We start from the raw sequence: 19,158 nt of genomic DNA, 5'->3' as shown, positions 1-19,158 counted from the left end.
ATATATTAAAAAAGTATTTTCTAAATCACTACCTTCAGACTGAGAAATAGAGACTATTTGGCCAACAATTGTACAGTACTAAAATAAATAAGAAGAAGAAGCAAAAAACAACAATAATGCACACAAGTTACTTGAGGAATCTTAGATTTCAACATGTGGCTTATACTTGTCCTGACATTATGCAGCTTTCTGGAGAAAAAGCAAAAGGGGGAGGGCAGAGATAGAGAGACAGACAGACAGACGAGACAGAGAGACACAGAGAGCATGCGGCACACAATGGAGCCTGGGTTCCTAAGAGCTACCTACAGGAACAGTGTTAAACACGGCCTGCGCTGAGCTTTAAACAAAGGATAGCACAAAGTAGCTCAGGCTTCCACCCAAAAGCATGCACAAAGAGCATAAAGAGCAGCTCTTTCGGAGCCACCTGCTCCACAAATCACTTTCAAGTGACTGAGCCACAAAGTTACAGTCACTCCTACAAATCCGGTGTGGATCACTGAGGTTCCTCTGCCTATGGGGCAGCCAAAGCACCAAGATCTGGACTGGATCCTATCTCTCCATGGACCATTGCAACCCCACCCTATTCAGGCCTCTCAAGAGCAGTCCACCCCACAATGTAAGAACCACTGAGAACGACTTGCCTCTTTCAAAGGCAAGTGCAGAATTTCACATGCCAGCCTCCCAGTTAGCAACCAAGAAAATTAGAAAACAAGGGCTTCTGGAATTGTTTTTGAATATTTATTTTTAAAATTTGCTGCCTCCTGCTATCCTATCCATCCAACAACTCTGACCTTCTGCACAAGGGTGCTGAGACACATTATGAAAGTATGGCTGAGAGGGTGTTAATTACTTTGTTAGATACAGGGAAAACCATAATGGGAGGATTCAGAAGATACCCTTCCTCTTCTGGCGAGGAACATTTGCAAAAGCTGTGAAAATTCCAGTTCCAATGGGAAGCTATACCAGTTAAATAGCTATCCTTTTATTTTGTTCTCATTTGGGGCTTGTGTGCCAAACGACCATGTTCCTACCTAGTAAATATTGGCTATTAAGAATTAGCATTTTCCTGTCCCACATATGCCAGAGATGTGGGTCATCTCCAGTTCATAGCTGCTCAGCTGAGGAAGTGCGGGCACCATCACAGCTCTCCATTGAGGGGTGTGGGACTGTGCACCCCTTAATGGAGATGTTTAAAGGACCACCCCCCTCACCTCCAGCTTGGGGCTAGGACTCCCTCAGACTCCTCTGTCGAGGGTCATGGGTGGTGCCCCCACACCCATGGGGGGCCAAGCATGTGAACCCCCTGTGCCAGCAAAGGCAGAGGGGGCCTTGCAAAGGAGCCCTGTGGTCCCTGCTGCTTGCACGCCAGCGGCAGGGACCTCGGGACTTGCTCCGTTGGGGGAAGGAGCCTTTTTGCCCTGCAGATGGGTGGCAGGCTAAGGGCAGCTGCAGTGGCCCCAGCCCACAAGGCACTGGGGTGAAAGCACCTCAACTCCTGTGATGAGAACTGAGGCAGTTTCACCCCATGCCTCACCGGCTGGGTACAATACAGCTTGTTTCAACATCATGGTTTATCACCAAACCATGATGTTTGGCTGGTGATACATCATGATGCTGAAAACCTTTTAATGACTGAGACTTTTAACACTATTTGTATTAATTTGTGGTTTAAAAATTGTGTGTTGGATTTCTTCTTCTTTTGCAAACAACCCTGAGCCTGTGTCTGAATAAGAGAGCAGGGTGAATGTATTAAAATCAGAAACAAGAAAAACTGCAGAGGGCCCAAACACTTCTTCGGACCTCCCATAAAGTGAAGGTGCACCAAGCCCTGCTCTGTACATGGAACCTACTGCTTAGGAGAATGAGCCTGCTGGTCTCAAGAGACTGGGGGGGGGGGGAAATCCTTATTCAGCCATTGTCTCCCTTTGTGACTAAGTCAATTGTTCAGCTTCCCCATTCAGTGGTTTTCCATCTGTATATTAAAGCGTAATAGCTTCACCTCAAGGGACAACATCTACCACAGACAACATTCTGCCCCACCCTCCAATGCATCCCAAATTCTTCCTTTTCACTTGTTTCACTCAAGATTAATGATGATAAAATAAATGGTTGTCTTCTCAGTTAAAAGCTCCATTTTCTACAAAATTTTGCCAACTGAATAGTTACATTTTTACCACCTTAAAAACAGCAACAAGCCAGAAGGGTGTGAGGGTGGGAATCAACCACACAACATTTTTGTATGCAAAAGTAAATTGGTATATTAATCTAAAGGAATGTGTGTTTCCATGAGAGGAGGAGCCTGTTTATGAGAACTTCTATACAGCAAGCAGCAACTTACGGTGCAAGCTGAGAGAGATGTTGATGGTCCACTCCTCAACAAATCCCTTGAGATTGGGGATCTTGGCACATTTCAGGATAGTTTGGGAAGAGCTGTCACCAACATGGACCCAGCAGACTGTGTCTTCTCTGTAGTTGAAATCCATGGCTGTGGTCTGCTTGGTGCTGGTGGGAGTGATGTTAGGGACAGACCCACCATTCAGGAAAGTAGCCATAATGTTCTGAGAGTTGGCAATGAGCAGGATTGGAGGTCGATCTACTGGTTCTGTTGAAGAAACAAAGTTGCCAAAGATGAAACAAGGATTAGGCACCCAGATGCACATCTTTCTTAAAGGACCTGCTCATTTTAGGATGAGGTCCAGCAAATGCACTAGCCAAGGGGCACCCCCAGGTAACAAAGTATGAGAATGCACAAAATGTGTCAATTCCTCATCTGTAATATGTCAAAGAAACAAGTAAAAAGGGGAGGAGAGACAGGCTGTGTGATGGGGCGGTTTGTCCCTCTATCATACTGCCCAGCACCAAGTGAAAAAGCATTCACACTCAAGTGAGTTGTTTGCATTGCCCTGCACAAAAAGCAAATAACTGTAAACGTGCACTTGCACTGTGACTTTGTATGTAGATTGTGTGCAAAATGTGGGGGTAAAGAGCATTTCTGGCCCTAAATTACACTCTGGGGGTCCCCAAGGAATCAAGCTGGCAACATCCTTTATGAGAGCCAACATGAGATGACTGGCATCCCAAAACATTTGTGAGAAGGTCTTCCAAACTGTGCTCCACTAATCAGAAAATATGGTGAGCACAGTAAAAGTGCTTTGTAGAGTGCAAACCAGGCCACCACTGCTTGCCCACAAGACAGAAAACCACAAGGTGAGGGAAAATGACTGATTTGCTTACCATTCTTAGCTTTGCAGGACTTGTGATCGGGCTGGAGCAGATATCCTTCAACACAGCTGCAAACATAGGAACCATGGTGGTTGGTGCAGGTTTGGCTACAAGTGCCGTAATTAGTGCACTCATCAATGTCTGTGAAGAAGAATGAGAAACTAATTACTAACCTGTTAGATATCTAATATATCTCAGTAAAATGCTGCTGTGGAAGTGCATGAATGGAGCGGAAAGACAAGGATTTAAAAAACCGAAACATTGGGATAAAAAAGTACACGCTTACTTCCTCCAAGGGCACAATACTCTGTAGCTCACTGTCCTGCACAGGCCACTCTGAAATGAATGAAAGCTCCCCATGGGAAAAGGAGTTTGCATTTCCATGTGAAAAGATCATATACCGAATAACTGATTTTGCCATAACTTGCAAGCCCCAAAAATGAAACATTTCTTAACACCCCACTCTTGAATTATTAGATGCATACCTATCTCATACCTGTTTCCAGGCCTGCCCCCCAAAAAAATGTTCACAAAGTGAAAATGACATGTAGCTGACATACTGAAAGTGACACCAATATAACGCTCTTGTTCATCACAATTAAAAGCCCGACAGCGTAAGTTATGTACTGAGAGCCATCTAATTGCTATGGAAAATCTGGATCTAGAATCCAGGACTCCGAACTGACAGCTAACAGCACTAGCTCATTATTTCATGGTATCTCTCAAGCTTGACATTTCTTCTGCTTCGTGTGAGGGCGAAAAGTCCAGACACAATCATTTTAAAAGCCACAACACAAATCAGTCTACCATGAATTCCTACTGAAAATAAAAATGATTGGAGGAGGGGAAAGGAGATGGGGGAGAGGGAGGGAGGGGAAGAGAAGAACAGGGAGACAAGCAACACTGTCTATCACAGAAAATACAATAGATGTAGACCAAACATATGTTTTTCCTCCTTAGAAGCTGCTGTCAGATGCCTGTCTTCTGCATTCTCTCCTGTTCCGTATTACGGCCGCCACCTACCTTTGCAGCTTTTCCCATCTTCTGCCAGCTGGAAGGTACTGTTGCAATAGCACTCTGGGCCATTCAGAGTCCGGGCACAATGGTGCTTGCATCCCATCTCTGTGCAGTTTTTGTAGAACTCTAAAGAAACAAGGGGGGGAGGGAAATGGCATCAGTTGGCTGCTGGGAAGGTGATTTAGATTTGAACAGGTGGGGGGGGGAACCTGTGGCTCACTTGATGTTGCTGCACTACAACTCCCATTATCCCTGGCCATCAGCGATACTAGATGGGGCTGATGGGAGTGAGTCCAACAAACACCTGGAGGGCCACAGGTTTCCTACCTCTGGATTGGAGATTTCAGGGACATATAAAACCTAGAGTAGTGAACAAATTCACTGGATATTTCTTCTGCATTAATATTCACGCATGGCACAAACAGTCGTGCAAGAAGCTACAAGGCTCATGTAGAAATCTTCCTATTGGGTTTTGTTACACGTGCATCAGTTTTAACCTAAGGTTCCCTCCTAAGTCAGGCAGGTGTACAGCAAAGAGTGAGTCTTGCTTCTTCAAATTAGTTTGATATTTAGGAACCTCTTAAGAAATGCAAACTGCTATGCTCCAAAGGAATCCAGTCCCTCTCATATTCAAAAGGTTTGCAGTAATGCAACTCAACAGTTCCATTTCAAAGACGTGGTGGGAGAGCAGCTAATGGTCAAGCTTATTCTGGGCAAAATCCTTAATATATGTCATACCTGCCCGTCTCCATCTCTAATAAAGTCAATTTTTATTTATATTTTTAAATAAGCACCAGTATCTGGAGTGAAAAATTCAAGAAGATCTGAGAGGATGCTGGGGTATGAATCTTGTATTGTCAGCAAGTTCACATCATCCACAGTTACCACCCCAGGATCCTCTGCAACACTGCAAGAGTTTCTGAGGCACACCACTCATTTCAATAATAATAAAAATAATAAAAATAATAAAAAAATTTATTTATACCCCACCCTCCCCGGCCAAAGCCAGGCTCAGGGCGGCTAACACCAGTAAAATTACAGTAAAAACATAATTGGGGGGGGGGCAATTTAAAATACAGGTTAAAATGCAATTTAAAATGCAGCCTCATTTTAAAAGTAGCCCATAGATCAAAACCATAAGGGGAGGGAAACATAAGGGTCAGACTGAGTCCAAACCAAAGGCCAGGCAGAACAGCTCTGTCTTGCAAGCCCTGTGGAAAGATGTCAAGTCCCGCAGGGCCCTAGTCTCTTGTGACAGAGCATTCTACCAAGTCGGGGCCAGTACTGAAAAGTCCCTGGCCCTAGCTGAAACCAATCTAACCTCCTTGAGGCTCGGGACCTCCAAAATGTTGTCATTTGTGGACCTCAAGGTCCTCCGCGGGGCATACCAGGAGAGGCGAATGTGGCAACAAGTCTTGGGCCAGTCCTGAAACAGGCTCACAAGTAACTGGCAGGCACCATAATTATCCAAGTCAAATCATCAGTCCACTGGGGCTGTCACAGATAGGTGGCACTGGCTTCAGTACTCAACATAACACAAGGGAATACTGTTACCCCCACTATTTCCCATCACTCCAGATTTTTCCCAATCAAAACCAGATGTTAATATTTTACCGAATTTCTCATTTACAGTCAAAGTCTCTCTGGGGTACCTGACTCCCAATAATTTCAAAAGATGTGTGCAGGCGGCTTATTTATTTATTTACCGTATTTTTTGCACCATAACACTCACTTTTTTCCTCCTAAAAAGTAAGGGGAAATGTCTGTGCGTGTTATGGAGGGAATGCCTACGGGTGGCATGCCTACGGATTTTCCTCCTCTAAAAACTACGTGCGTGTTATGGTCGGGTGCGTGTTATAGAGCGAAAAATACGGTACTTGTTCATTCATTCAAACATTTCACTCTATAACACTTCCATTTTCAAGATTTGCAGCAGTACAGTAGATGCTCAGGTTGCGAATGTGATCCGTCTGCACACGCATAGGTTGCAATTTGCGCTTCTGCGCATGCGCCGAACCCCAGACGTAACCCATTCCGGTACTTCCAGGTGCGGCGCGGTGCGCAACCTGAAGCATCTGTAACCCAAGGTATGACTGTACAGCATTGCTGCAAATCTAGCAGCAACATCATGCCGCTATGCCTCATCCAAGTTATTATGTGATGCTGCAACCAAACCACATGACTGAACTATAAGAATGACAATTATTTTTAAACTGTACAGCTTAGCTGTGGAGGGAGAAAATTTGCTTGTTATTTTAGTTTTGGCAAAGTTGTTGAAGACCCATACTCAAACATTATCTTTGTAGCAAATTTAACACAAGGATTGTTTTCCTAAAGAGCACAGAAAAACATTTCCATTTTTACAAGTGCAGACAACAGCTCCTAAACTGTAACGATCTGTTATGAACTTAGGAAAATGCCTTACACCAGCATTGTCTACTTTGACTGCCAGCAGCTCTCTGCGCTTTCAAGCTTTCATATGCCACTATCTGATTCTTTTTTGAAATGGAGATGCCAGGGATTGAACCTGGGACCTTCTGCATGCAAAGTATGCACTCCAGAACTGAGTTATGGTCCCTCCTTGAATGCCAGTCTTGTCCTTCACAATTTAAAAAGCTGGTTTGCTTGCCCATTTGTGTAAGCAGCTGCGCCGGACTATATAAGTTTTGAATATAGAACAGCTACAACATCAAACATTATGCAGGCGACACAACTTGATCTGGGCCACTGCTACAGCGAGGCATCATGCTAATGCACTTCAGAAGCATTGTAGAAAGTTGCTAAGAACTACCAATATGAGAGGGACTAAAGATGGGAATATTTAGAGGCAGGTTTGAGGCCAACTCACTTAGACTATTCCAAAGCTCTTGTGACTATGGCAGGTCCCTCTACACTAGGGCTGGAATTTCACAACTGACTAAGCAACTGGCAAGAACGAGCTTTTTATTATTATCTGGGATGGGATGCACCAACTCAGCTGTTCCCAGGCACACCAACACAAATGCGATTCTACCCACAAGGTTGCAAAATGAGGGGGGAGGGGGAATGAAAAGTACCCTTTCACTGGGAAAGCTAGCTACTCAAATAAGGCAGCAATAAGATAAGCTTCTGCGGCTCCAATTATTGCACAAAGGGGTCAGCACTGTAGCTTTTGTGGCCAAAACGGACAATAATTATGTGCCACTAGAGTGCACTTCGACCTACAAATGGTTCTTTGTCTCTATCCTCTCCCTCCCACCCACCCGCTCCCCCTTTCTTTCCATCCTGGGTGCCACCGCTGCCACTTCAGAGTTCAGCATTTCAAAGCTGTTTACAAGAAGAGCCCCGTGCATTTATTTACAATGAATTGGTTTGCAGTGATTTCAAAATGGAATTCATTATAAAAAGAGCCTTAGGGCAAGTTTGCCCATGACAGTTTCTTCTATATGCAAGCAGCCCTGAATGAACTCAAGATCTGCAGTTGTAATTAATAATGCAACCTGTACAACCAGGCAAGAGTGGATGTAACCTCCACCAGTGGCCTTTTTCAGCAATCAAATGCCTAAAAGGAAAAGGAGAGACAGTGAGATCCCAACTTCATCAGCTTTGCGCTGGCAAATGCCATTAGGCTCCTACTTCCCAAGGTTCACCAGTGGCTAGTCTATCTGGAAGCTGTGATAGTGAAACAGACTCCCACAAGAGGTGGTGGACTCTCCTTTCTTGGAGATTTTAAAGCAGAAGCTGGATGTACAATCCAGTTTGAGATTCCTGCATTGCAGGGGGTTGGACTAGATGACCCTCAGGGTTCCTTCCAATTCTATGATTATATGCTTAAAAGAAGGATGAGACTGCTAGGGTCCTTTGGATCAGTGTGGCTAGGACTAACTGGGTTCCTTCCACCCACAATATATCTATCAGCAGCCACTCAAAAAGCTATTATACTTGGCCACTACATTTGCATGTTTGGTTTCCTCTTCCCTATGTTATCCTTTGTTCCCATTTTTGTCAAATCCATTAGTTTGTAAGCATTCTGGTGAGGCCTATTTTGATTCTTTGTATCCTTTATCAGAATTTTATGTTGAATAATCATGCTGGCAGTATGATGGCTGCTAAGAACAACCAATGTTAGGTTATATATTTTGCCAGGCAAGCACAAAGGCTGCTTGTACATAGGTGAAAATGTCACATGAATTGAGTCTTTGGGTTTTCTCTCTTATTTTACTCTTCCACCCGTTTTTGTTACTCTTTTAGCCCATGTCAGCAAAGCAGCTGACACTCAGAAATGGATGATAGATTTGCTCTCTGTGTCTCTCAGGGGGCACTTCAATACTATGCCATTGCAAGCCACTCTATCCAGTGTTGCAACTACCCACACATATTGAGGAATCAGATGGCTACATATTTTCTTGCAAAATCATGTAATTTTCATAATTCCAGCCTCCTGGATATCAAAACCATCAGTGACTTTTTTTTTTAAAAAAAAAAGAGCACATAAAAGAACATAAAGGTTCTGGAAAGCCCTTAATATGGTATCCCACTGAACCCTGGAGTGGTTTCATGGTGTTCCCAAAATGAGATTCATCTCTTAAACACCAAGGTCACAAAGAACACCAGCCAGGGGATACCTGGAAGGAGACAGCACTTCCATCAAGGTTTCCCGATACGCCTGGCTTTCACAGTTTAACTATTATTAATGCCTGCAATAAATGCTAATAAAATTTCCATCTGCCCCGGATTTTCCCCAATACAAAGAGAAAATAAACTGAGGCCAATGATGAGCCCTCCATAATGGAGGCTTCCCTTCATTTCTCCAATAAACCATGACAATTCAAGTTTCAAGATTCAATCAAAAGAAAGTTTCTCCAGCAGTGTGAATACTATTTATTCCTCCAGTAGGTACAAGCCAAGATTGCCCCAGAATACAGCAGGTTAGCTAGGATATTCCTGAAAATCTGATGCCAGGAAACATGGAAATAGCACCTCCAGTGTGATCTGTCCATGTTTAGTTGCACTACTGAACATGATGCACTACTGTTTTACTTTGTATTTTATTTCATATATTGAGTGTTATGTTAAGCCAATTCACTTCTGGGCCCAATTCAAAGCACTGGTTTTATCCTATAAAGCTTTACATAGCTTGGTACCCCAATACCTTACAGAATGACATTTCCCCTATGAGCCTGCTTGCACCCTGATAACATCATCATAAGCCCTTCTCAGTGTAGCAGACCAGAGGCTAGAGACAAAAGAACAGGTTTTTTTCAGTAGTGGCTCCCAATTTATGGAATGCTCTCCCCAGGGAGACGTGCCCAATGCCAACATTGACATATTTTCAGTGCCAGGCAAAGGCATTTCTCTTCTTCCAGACATTAGACTATTCATATCTGCAACAGTTGATGATACTTTTCTTGGGTAAGTCTTTGGTGGTCAAGTTTATCTTCAGCTGGGAAGAGAGGGTATGTCTGGTCACCTTTACTGCTTTGATCTGGCTTGAAATATTTTGTGTGTTGGAATTTTTGTACTGTATTGTGTACAATTGATATATTGTGCCCATAGTCAAATTCGACTGGACTTAACCGTCTAGGGGTCCTTTACCTTTAGGGACACAGATGGCGCTGTGGTCTAAACCACCAAGCTTCTTGGGCTTGCCAATTGTAAGGTTGGTGGTTCGAATCCACACGATGGGGTGAGCTCCCATTGCTCTGTCCCAGTTTCTGCCAACCTAGCAGTTCAAAAGCACACCAGCGCAAGTAAATAAATAGATACCGCTTCAGCGGGAAGGTAAACAATGTTTCCGTGCACACTGGCTTCCGTCACGGTGTTGCACCAGAAATGGTTTTGTCATGCTGGCCACATGACCCGGAAAGCTGTCTGTGGACAAACGCCAGCTCCCTTGGCCTGAAGCGAGATGAGCACCACACCTCATAGTTGAATTCAATTGTTAAATCCAGGGGTCCTTTACCTTTACCTAAACTGTACTCTGATATTTTATTTTTGAAAGCAGCTTTGAGACTTATTGTGGAAAGCAACTACCGGTAATTAATTACATAAGTGTTTTCCCCCCAAGAACATAAGAATGTAACGAGAGTGGACTGGATCAGGCCAATGGCCCATCTAGCCCAACATCCTTTTCTCACTGTGGTCAACCCCTGCTGGTCTTTGTTGGGCCACTAGCAGGAAACAGACTGCTGCATTCCTTTCAAACGTCTTGTTTCTACTAATGCCAAACAAATGCTCTCAGTTTAGCATGATTTTTATTTATTCACTTTTATATTAAATTTCCAATAGCCATTACATAACTGGCATCTGTGCATGGATAGACAGAGATTCCATAAAGAAATGTTCAGTTGTGATGCCACAGTAATTGAAGACACATTGCCAAAGCAATGTGACATAAGATGCAAGGTTTTCAAGTTGTCTCATAAACCTATCCTCCTTTTTTAAAAAAAATAATGCTGTAAAACTGTTATGATCTCAACTTTCAGTTTTAAAAAGGGGTAGGTGGGCGTGTTGAAGTTCTAGAAGTCACAACCACAGCAGAAAAATTGAGGAAGACAAAATGATTCATGGACATCACATGCTTTTTTTAAGCATAAAATAACAAAGTAGAAGGAGAGAGGGCAGGGGGTGTAGCCTCTAATCCTCCAGAGCTACACCATCCCCAAGGATGCTTGAAGGCTCCATTGCCAAACTGCTCTTACCATGATCAGTATGTTTCTCCTAATGCTCATCTTAAATTTACTTTCAGGTAACTTTAGCCCATTTGATTTAATTGCAAGGATAAAATGGGAGGAGGACTTTGTAAGCTCTGTCCCCAAATCAATTTTAGTGCTACTGCGTGTTTTTAAAACAAAAAACTCCAATGCACAAAATAAACAAAGGTTGTATCCACCACTAGACCTACTCAGAGTACCCTTGTTGAAATTAATGAACCTAAGTTAATCACATTCATTAATTGCAATGGGCCTGCTCCAAGTCTAGCATTTCATACATCCTAAAGAACAGCAAATCCCCTTTGGCCCCGTTCATGTGGAGCTGAATTGCAGAGTTGGAAGGGACCCTGAGGGTCATCTAGTCCAACTCCCAGCAATGCAGGAATATGCAGTTGTCCCATATGGGGATCGAACCCGCAACCTTGGCATTATCAGCACCACACTCTAACCAACTGAACTGCACCCACCTGCAGTATTTTGGAATCCAGCCAGCACAATGGAGGACCCAACCCACCATTTATTTGACGCTAATGGAATTACACTTCATAAACAACACTGATTAAACCCAGGGCATTGAGGAGAGTTACTTTGCCTTATCCTCACTGACAATGGCAGAGCTTTGTTTTTTTTAATAAGCTCTGAGCAAACAGCCTTAAGGAATGTTTCTTTGCTAAGCATACACAGTTCAGATTACTTTTTGCAGACATTGCCTATGGACATCAGGGCACCAACCAGGCTATTGCCAGGACACATTCTGATCCCCTCCCTTTGCATGGAATAGTTATGCATTTTTGTTGCATACCAATAAGCAGCATCCCTTGGGGATCCACCATGTTGCCGCTCCAAGAGGAGGATCCCAAAGTGCAGCCGGTTGCAGTTGCCAAGGTAATTCATTGACAGCTTTGCATGCTTCTGGGTGGGCAGTGCTTTTTTCCTGGCAGTACGTGCCGGTACATAGTACCAGCAACTCTTTTTCTAGAAAAAAGGCACTGCTTACTACCATCATCTCATTGCCACATATTCTCAAATTTGGAGCCCTCAAAAAACAACTCCTGCAGCTAAGCACCAACATGAACAAACTCCCAAACCAATGACCCTCCTCCTCTTCCCACACCCACCCAACCCTGACACGGCCGAGCCATTGCTCCTCCCCATGAGCAGAGGCCACTGTGGATGACGCTGAGGCCTACTCACAGGCCACCGAGGAGTCCCTTGTTCCTCCTCACTCTGACGGCTCTAGTAGGAGGCAACAGGGATGGTCATGGCACTGGAGGAAACAACTAGGGAGAGAGGGGGCAGGGGAGGGGAAGCTAGGCCATGACCTGAGGGGATCACTAGGAGAAGGAGGAAGAGTGGGGCAGCTGAGTGGGGATGGGGGGCCTCCCTGTTCCCCAAGGCCAAGCACCCAGCATGGTCACTAGCCTGTGGATGGGAGACATGAGGGAGGGAGGGCTGCAGCAGGGCGACTTCATGTCTGGTGAGTGGCAGCGGAGGGACAGGAGGACAGACAATGCTCACCCCCCCCCTTTGCAGCAGTGCATCATTTCCTCTCTTCCCCACCCATTAGTTTCCCCAGTCTGCCTTCAGTTGGATGCTCTTTGTGGGCAGAGGTTGTTTACAGTGGCCTTTTCTCCCATGGTTCACAGCCTCTCTCACCCAACATTTTCCCTGAATTGGCAGGTGTGCACAAATAAGACTGCCAGTGAAGCGAATAGTAATCCAGCCAAAGCTGCTGCCATAATAAATTGTTTTAAGGTGCTCTGAGGCTCTTTGGTCATATCTAAGCTCTGCTCAGAGTCAACCTGTTAAAGTCAGTGGGCCTAAGTTACTCATGCCCACTAACTGGTCCGCTCTGGAGTGTGCACAGACTGGCAGGCATTCTGCTCCACCCAATTCCTGGTTTTCCAAGGTACAAACCCCTCCTCTTGGTTCTGATTGGTTACATAAGAGCAAGAGGCTGCAAGGCACAGTCGCAGCTTCAGGCAAAATCTTAATGGATTGGAAAACTGGGCCCAAACTAACAAAATGAATTTTATTAGGGACAAACGTCAGGTTCTGCACTTGGGCAGGAATAAGAGGTGCACAACTATAGGGTGTAGGACAACATGGATAGCAAAGGTAGGCTATATGCCTTAACTGTTAGTATAAACCAAGCTCCTTTTACCCTTCATAGACTTATTGCATCCTCATGGTTTCTTCCGCAGAACCCTGAAGTCTGCCAATAATGCCTTTCTCTCCCTCCATCTCCTTATCACAAAGACAAAGGTTAGTCTTGCGATCGTCTTATACAGGAAAGCATGGATCAGTTTTGTATTAAGACAATGATATGCTCCTGATAACTCTACTGTGTGCTTGTAAAGAACTTGCCCAGATTTGCACATTGTACATATCAAGCACTCTATGATGTGACTTTCTATTAATAAAAGCAACTCTCCTTTGCAAGGAGTCATAAGCGTGCAGACATGTTGCTGGCTTTGATCTTTGGTCTTTGAATGACTCATCAGGTTGTCATTTATACCTCTGTTTTTACATTCTGAGGATGCTTTGTGGAGGGTGGGAAGGATTCTGCTCCTCAAAGAGTCATTAATACCAGGGAGTGGTGCTACAGAGAGTGGTGTTCACTTTGGGTTTAAGTTGTTTTGCTTGGTTTTTTAACTCCTGTTATTTTGCATGGTATGGCACCAGATCTTACATCCATAGTGATTATATAGATATGTTGGATTGGTCAATTAGATGATAATGCCAGAAGCTACAGTGGTGAGCAAGGAGGATAAATGCCAATTGTTTTAAAGTATTTAAAGATGAAAAATTGATTTATTTTCACATTTAAATTGGACTTAAAAACAACAACATTGTCTCTTAAAAAATAACAACCCAGTTTTACAATGAAATAGAAATTTAACGCAAAAGTCTACGCTTAAATTCTCTTAAAGATTAATCGATTACCATATCAAGCACCCTGTGTCAATTTTTCTGTGTAAAAGATTAAACTATGTGGGAAAATGCCTGACTTAAGGTCAAACATTGTAAATATGACAAATCAGTCCATGTACTATAATTATTATGAGTAGTTATGGATATTTATGCTTCTACTCACAGCAGTAGGGAATATATGCTTTCCATCTCCTGAAAAAATATAATTCTGCCTAGTAACTGGCAGTCCTTCCTGTGTGGAATGTTCTGGGCCCTTGTCAGAACCCAAAGCGGCTTCGGCCCCTGCAGTAGCCCAAGGGGATTTTTCCTTTCCGTTTCCTCTGAACAGCTGTCCAGATGCCATATATCAAATTACTTTTGAATAAAACCCCAATCTAGTTCCTGGGGCAACTCTATCTGGGCCCAGGCAACCCTGCCAAATTCTAATCTAAGTATGGTAAAATGCTTGCTGATAGCTTGAACTTGTAAGGAGAAAGAGAAGTGTTTTCAAAAATTGTAAGGGAGTTGGAGATATTCTGCACAATATCTCTCTCGGCTGTTGTTGTTGTTTTAAAGATGTGCTGACCATATGTATCACATTATTGTGAATCCCTTGTGTTATCACAGAAGCCAAGATAGTGCCTTCCAGATGTTGCTGATTATAATTCCCATTACTCCTGACCACTGGCCATGCTGTCTGGGGCTGATGGGAATCGTAGTTCTAAACAGCTGAAGGCCACCATGTTGGCTACCCATGTAACAGAACCTGACCTTCCTGTGAAGGCTAGCTTGTGCAATAAAATCTGCTCTTGGCCTCTGGACATTTCCTGGAGAACACCGTGGACCATGAGACAAACTGGCTGTCCCTGGAGTCTGAGTACTACCCTATCCACAGTTGCAGCAGCACTTAAAACTGTTTATTGAATAATACTAATGACACGACAATGCCAAACAGACCACAACAAACAATATGGTAAAATAATGGTATGGCATGGTAAAATGGCATGGTAAAATAAAGCACACCTAGCCAAGGAAACGCCAAAGGTAAGGCCAAAAGGAGTTCCTCCAACACACGTGTCAGCAGCTGTGGCTGAGCCCCTCTGGTCATTTGTACCAAACCCATGGAGACAAAGTCCAAAACTAACTGAGGTAGAGCACCTTCTAGTACCAGTGTGGCCTTTCCCTAACCTATTGCTTTTCTTTCTATTTCTCTGTCTTTCTTTTCAGGATTGGGGAATCTGAAAATGCTGGGTATTTCAACCCAAGTCTTTTTTCACCTTCAACGCTGAGGAAACAGCAATCCCACTGTAGGGAAGGCCACTGTAGGTAAGGCTAGCAGCCTGGAGAGTGAGCGGTGGTCATGTCCCCCCCACCCCCGACTAGGGATCTACAAGTATAGCATGGGTCTCCATATAAGAACCCCCTTCTCCAAATGATGGCTCAAGGGCAGCCAGAGACTCAGCAATCAGTAGATTCAAAGATGGATGTGACTTTAATTTCAATGCTTTCTCAAGATCTGATGCTGGACTTCCTCAGCCACCCAAAGAGCCTTCTCCCACAAGACTGACCTTAACCATAAGGCTCAATCATTCCATGGCTGCCTATTAAAAGCTTAACAGGGATAGCAACTATCCACTCCGTGAGATTCTCTGTCTGTCTGTCTGTCTGTCTGTCTGTCTGTCTCTCACACACAGAGTAATGGACTGGCTGGGTGGTGGGAGGAACCAGTTGGGGAACCAGCAGGGGAAGAAGGCTCAGAGCCTGGGGAGTGGTGGTGGGACAACGATGAGTGGTCACAGGGAGAAGAGGGGGGAAACTGAGAAACGGTGGTGCCAGAAGCTGAAGGAGAATGTGTGGCAGAGAGAAATCCAGAATCATGAGGCAGAAGCTGAAGAGGAGGGAGGCCAAGAGGCAGAAAGGAGTCAGGCTGCCGAAGAGTCACAGGTGCCTCCCCCTCCAGGTGTGACAAGCTCCCCTCCCTCCATCTCCCAGAAGCAGGAGAGAGCTGAAACAGGCAGAGCAGCAACAGTCTCCTATTGCTTGGAAGAAGCCCTGGAGAAGAGGTGATATCATCAACTGTGGGAAGGCAGCGACTTTTAGTCTCGGCAACTGGGTTCACCGAGTAAGACCTGCAGAGCCTGAGCTGCTGTGCCCATTAGACCTGAAACTCAGCCAAGTCTGTGAACATCATGTTTCACTAATAAAGAGTTAACTCCAGCTTTGAACTGTTTATTTACTATTAATTTGTAACTATCATTTTGTGGAGCTTGCTGCCATAGGGCAGGCATCCATGGAAAAAGCCTGCCAGCTGAGTCTTAGGCCTCAAAAGCTTGGGGAGAACCCCTCTCAAGGGGCGACTGAGAGAAGAAAGAAAGTGGATGTTAACAGCAGAGGAGAAAAAAAGAGAATGGAGATGAAATTAAAGAGAGAGTTTGTGTAGTAATTACCATGGAGGAAGTACTCTCTGGACAGAGAACAGTTCCTTTAAGAACAGAGATGGGGTGGCCCTCCAGGTGTTCTTGGACTACAACTTCCACCATTCCTTACTATTGGTCATGCCGGCTAGGACTGATGGAAGTTGGAGTGCAATAACACCTCTGGTGTGCCACAGGTTCCCCAGACCTCCCTTAGAAATGAAAAGGAGAGGTCAAAAGGTGAGAGCCATGCCCTTTCTGTGTGCATATGGGGAATGAAGGTGAGGTGCCCACTCTAAGATAGCTTGAGAGGTTCCCCAAATGAGGTTCTGCATGACCACACCTGCATGTGTGACTAAACAGAGTTCAAGAAAAGCGGCAGAACCCACCTGTGGCAAGGCCTAGCAAGAGTAGGGGGGGGGTTACTTGATATATATTTTTAGATTTTACTTCTAGTTCAAACTCAGCACCAAGCATGGGCCAATTTGTAATGTACCTAAGATTTACATTGTACAAATGATGAGACAAAAGGATGGGTTCCCCCCTACCCACTCCCTGGAATGAAAAAGCAAAGCTGGGAGACATGGAATAACAAGCCCTCAGAAAACACAGACCCAGGCGCTGAAACTCCTGTCACAAGAAGATCCCTAGAGATTTTGAGGCAATTCCACACCACACTCCTTACAATCTAAATCCACAAAAACTGCTGCTTTGAGATCCCAAAATTCTTCAAACTTTCTACTGGTGAATAAACTGTGGCTGACCCCTTGGAACATCCCATATCTTTCCCTTTCCCTCAGCCCAAAAGCTTTATGCAACACCAAACAAGAGGGGCGTCATTTCACAATCTCTGGCAGCCTCCAGCCTCACGCTCGGGTCATAGGAATGAGTGCAAAGGTAAGCCTTTGCCAATATGGCTGCCCTTCAGAAATGAGGTGACCGCATTCACTGTAACAACAAATCCATCTGGAAAACAACAGCATGTTTATGTGCAGTAAGAGGAAACGGTTTCCTGGGATAAAGGAGGTTGAAAACTACACTGTTCTGCTCCAGTTTAGCTTCCCAGAACTGACACTTAGACAAACAAACAAAAAAAGATGCAGCTGACTTTGCCTGAACACTGCCATGAGTGGAGGAATAAAGGAGAAGCAGGAACTGTGGCAACCTAGGAAACTGGAGAACTGATAGAAGAAAGGCAGGATTATGCCAATTTGACTGGCGTTAGGGCTCTCTTTGGTCAGAGAATGGAGCTTTAGCTAGTTTCTCTTTCATACGTCTAGGCATCTAACCAAACTATTTGCCTATTAGCAAGGATAACTGTATATATGAAAATGTGAGGGGATGCCACCACACCTCCCCCCCCCCCACCAAATGCTTGGCTTGTCAGTTTCCCATGTTACTGAGAACCTAGCAAGGGACTATGAGACTCAGGATAGGAAGCTGGAGAACCTTGGGCTTTTTCATTACTCCTTTCTGATGAAGGTCATGGCACAGGAAGAGAGACGGAAATAACAGAAGTAAATTACACAGGTAGTGTCATCAGAAAAGGTTTGGCTTCTTGGACCATTGTCTCCACTTCCTTGAGGAAGGACTTCTGTCAAGAGACGGGTTGCACCACACATCAATTGACAATAATGTGTTTGCTAAAAGTCTTGTAAACCTGATCAGCAAAACTTTAAACTAAATCCTGAGGGGGAGAGAGACAATATTATAAACGGCAGGAGAACATCTGGTACTGGGCATAATAGTTTCATTGATGCATAGGAAACTGATGTGGTACTTCCTGCTAAAGGGCAGGAAACTACAAGAAGAAAGCAGCTGAAGGGAATAACTTGTAGTTTCCATTGTCTCTATACTAATGCACAGAATATGGGAAAAAGCAATACAAATTTGAGCTCTTAATACGGGATGGCAAATATGACCTAAAGTCAGGAGCAAGCCAGCAGTAAATTGTTGTTGTTGTTTAGTCGTTTAGTTGTGTCCGACTCTTTGTGACCCCATGGACCAAAGCACGCCAGGCACTTCTGTCTTCCACTGCCTCCCGCAGTTTAGTCAAACTCATGGTGGTAGCTTCAAGAACACTATCCAACCATCTCGTCCTCTGTCATCCCCTTCTCCTTGTGCCCTCAGCAGTAAATTACACAGAGTAATTAACTCATTCTTAGAAAAACAGGATCTGCACAAGGGTACCAGGCCTAATGAGCACAGCAACTCTTCTTCAGTAGGTCTTGCCCAGTGAGGTAGTTGCAGAGACTGAAGGTCCCTACCTTCCCACAGCTGCCTAAGTCTCCTCCTCTCTGAGTCTTTCCCAAGCAATCTGAGACTGTGCTGGCATGTCTGCCTTTGCTCCTCCTGCTTCATGCCTCATGGACTACCAACCAGTTCATGGCACCTAATTGGTGTTACTTAAAACTTGGTGGGATGAGACTCATGACTGCAATGTAGAAACTGAGAAGTATATCCTATTCAAAAGGAACAGACCAAACAAGAAGGGAGGACGACTAGTACTGTACGTAAAGGATGTGTACATTTGTGAAGAGATCCATGACATCGAGCATAAAAGGCAGACTGAACCATAGAATTTTAGAGTTGGAAGGTACCCTGAGGGTCATCTAGTCCAACTGGCTGCAACACAGGAATCTCAACTAGAGCATTCATGACAGATGACCATCTAACCTCTGCTTAGAAACCTCCAAGGGAGGCATCTCTGCTACAAAACACTACAAAATCTATAATCCACAATCTACTGAGGGAGTCCATTCCAGTGTTGAACAGCTCTTACTGTCAGAAAGTTCATTATGATTAGTTGGAATCTCCTTTCTTGTAACTTAAAGCCATTGGTTTGAGTCCTACTCTCCTCAGAAGGAGAAAACAAGCTTGCTCCATCTTCCATGTGACAG

At 44.4% G+C, this 19,158-nt stretch overlaps 1 protein-coding gene and 1 long non-coding RNA gene across 6 annotated transcripts in view; one reads left to right on the top strand and one right to left on the bottom strand.

The window, feature by feature from the left end:
- LOC309523675 (low-density lipoprotein receptor-related protein 1) overlaps positions 1-19,158 on the bottom strand; it is a 217,355-nt gene that overhangs the window by 84,347 nt on the left and 113,850 nt on the right. For all 5 annotated transcript variants that reach the window (XM_082207669.1, XM_082207671.1, XM_082207670.1 and 2 more), the window contains 3 exons: positions 4,246-4,365; positions 3,235-3,363; positions 2,339-2,602 (listed from right to left, as the gene is read on the bottom strand). In XM_082207669.1, the coding sequence (XP_082063795.1) occupies positions 2,339-2,602; positions 3,235-3,363; positions 4,246-4,365 (513 nt within the window). The remainder of the gene's footprint in view (positions 1-2,338; positions 2,603-3,234; positions 3,364-4,245; positions 4,366-19,158) is intronic.
- The window catches only part of LOC309524549, a 68,243-nt gene that overhangs the window by 7,893 nt on the left and 41,192 nt on the right, over positions 1-19,158 (top strand). The window lies entirely within an intron of this gene.

Source organism: Podarcis vaucheri, assembly GCF_965113315.1.
Source record: "Podarcis vaucheri genome assembly, chromosome: 2".
Lineage (NCBI taxonomy): Eukaryota > Metazoa > Chordata > Lepidosauria > Squamata > Lacertidae > Podarcis > Podarcis vaucheri.
Note: the sequence above shows the minus strand (reverse complement) of the source record. Positions and strands in the feature narration are given on the sequence as shown.